Source organism: Cynara cardunculus, assembly GCF_001531365.2.
Source record: "Cynara cardunculus var. scolymus isolate 2C chromosome LG 6, CcrdV1, whole genome shotgun sequence".
NCBI classification, from domain to species: Eukaryota; Viridiplantae; Streptophyta; class Magnoliopsida; order Asterales; family Asteraceae; genus Cynara; species Cynara cardunculus.
Genome location: NC_037533.1, coordinates 14581174 through 14583691, shown reverse-complemented (window position 1 = coordinate 14583691; position 2518 = coordinate 14581174). Strand labels below are relative to the sequence as shown.

At 35.2% G+C, this 2518-nt stretch overlaps 1 protein-coding gene across 1 annotated transcript; it reads right to left on the bottom strand.

Moving 5' to 3' along the window:
- Window positions 1-334: 334 nt before the first annotated feature.
- On the bottom strand, window positions 335-1669 carry LOC112514175. Its single transcript, XM_025120506.1, has one exon. It carries the CDS (start codon window positions 1667-1669, stop codon window positions 335-337), a length of 1335 nt encoding a protein of 444 aa, XP_024976274.1.
- Window positions 1670-2518: the final 849 nt, after the last annotated feature.

Genomic DNA, 2518 nt, shown 5'->3' with positions numbered 1-2518 from the left:
TTATAATCAAACAAACCCACATAACATAATCACGTAAATCGTCATCCTACAAGTGGAAATGTGTATATGAATCTGGAATTATAATCTATAAGTTAGAGGTAGATGGAATGACACTGAATTGTTCAACAGCTGCATATTTCAAACTAAAGACCTCAAAAAACCATAAAAGTGACCTAGCAATTAGGCAGTCATGTAAATGAAACAAACCCACATAACATAATCACTTAAATCATCATCATTCTACAGAACTCAATTCAACTTCTCTCAAGAACATTATCTACAGTTCACCAGGCTGATGCTAAAACTTCAAAACCATACCTACCCTTATCACTTTTCAGAGATCACTAGCAATCCTTTCTGCTTTCCTGCGTTCATAATCAGGATCATCGGTTGGCAGCTCATAGCGACAAACAGGACACGTATTCCGTATACACAGCCAAGGAAGAATGCAATCATCATGGTAATGATGAGTACACGGAAGTCGTTTTGCTTTTTCCCCAACACCAATTTCATCCTTGCAAACAGCACAAAGTGCATTGTTGCTTTCAACATTTTCAGGAGTCATAACCACAGACAAAAGACCCTCAACTGACTTTTTAGATGCAGGTGGTTGAACCAAAGCCGATTCACCATTATCCACAAACTGCCCAAATAACATCTCGTCCTCTGCTTCGTTGTAATCTTCAAATCGACCTTCTAAATCTGGGTTTGCTTCAAGATTGTGAACATTCAAGAAAACTTCCCACTCCAAATCATCAACAGACGCATAGTTATGTGCTTCTGCATTTGCAGGATTTGCTTCAAGATTATGAAAATTCAAGAAAACTTCCCACTCCAAATCGTCGGTGGCATGATTGTGATCATGATTGTTGGTATCTGCATCCAGAAACATACTCAAGACTTCACGTTCATCGATTCGACCATCCACTTCCTCCCAATCAAAATGTTGGTTTGCAGGTACATCCCATCTAACATGGTCATCATCTTCTAGATGAAAAGCATCCCAACAAAGCCTAAGATTTGCTTCATCATCACAACCTCCATAGATACCAAAATCATCATCCACCCCAATAATCTCGTTTTCAATGTCCTCTTCTGAATCGGTCACACTTAATCCAGCCATGAAATATGTTGGATTTGGATCTCCCAATTCGGATCGAACACCACCGCCTCTTGTCCTCCTGGACACGAAGAACTCATCGCCACAATCAGCAACCATAAATCCATGATCCTCATCTTCAACATCATCATCATCACAATTACGAAATTCCACAGGAAACCCTAACCCTGACCTAAAATCCATCTCCAATTCGTTCGAATCGATATCCTCATTCCCACCACCAACCACAAAGCCACGATCACAATCAACCAAATCGGTCTCCACAACAACACGCGATTGCTCAACGCGATGATTAAACATATCGATTACGAAATTTACCTGGTTATCTCTTTCGAATGGATTGGAAGCATTTGAGAGACGGATGGGGTTCCGATCGGTTCGGCTTATTTGACGGCAAAGGAAAAGTTGGGATGAAGGAAAGTCGAGATCTGAAGGAGAAACGTCGAATGCGTCGAGATCTTGAGACCAGTCATGGATGCGGGGTGAAAAATGGTCGTCATTTTCTTCATCGTCTCCATGGAGATTGAGGGCGTAGGAAACCTCCGCCATTGATGAAGAAGAAGGATGGAAATGAAAAGGGGGTTTTGCTTTTTATGCATTGTGGTGGGCGTAGGTTTTTCAGGTAAGCAAAAAACGGGCAGTCAATTTTCCGGACCTCCATCACGACCCTTCTGAAAAAGAAACCCCTTCACCCATTTTTCTAATTTCTTTTTTTTTAATCCAACGAAAATTAAGATTTTATTATTTATTTTTGCTTCAACAGATTCTTTAATTAAACTAAAAAGATATTCGCGTAATACAGATGAGATACATCTCGATTTTAATGTTTTGTTTTATTTTGTCTCAATTGATTTATATAATATTGAAAAAACGATCATGTTTTTATGTTTTGAATAAAATATAAATTTGAAGCTATCAAAAAATTTTGAAAAAAAAATGTATCGGTTTTAGTATCAAATTAAATATTTAAAAGTTCTTGTTTTTTTTTAATTTCTTTAATTTAATTTTTTATTATAATTTAATTTAAATTTAATAGTGAAGTCATTTATTTTTGATTTAATAATATAATTTTTTATAAAGATAATAATTATCATAAATATATTTTAGATTTTTTATATTTAAAATGAAATGTCTATTTAATATTTGATTATGTTTATTTGTCATTAGTTACACGAATTCAAACGTGAAGCTTTAATAAGTTGTACACACGCATAATGTACTTGTAATCTTGAAGTTTAAGTAATATGCATCAATAAACAATTCTTAATGAATAAAAAATAGTTTTTAAGAGTTTTTATCAAATGCTTTATAATATAAATAGAAGCGTACTCGCGCAATGCAGCGAGATACATCATGTTTTTAATATTTCATTTTATTCTTTATCTCAGTCGATGTTAT

Bases quoted from the DNA above. Each gene is read 5' to 3' on its own strand.
- LOC112514175 (XM_025120506.1), bottom strand. From the start codon at position 1,669: ATGGCGGAGGTTTCCTACGCCCTCAATCTCCATGGAGACGATGAAGAA.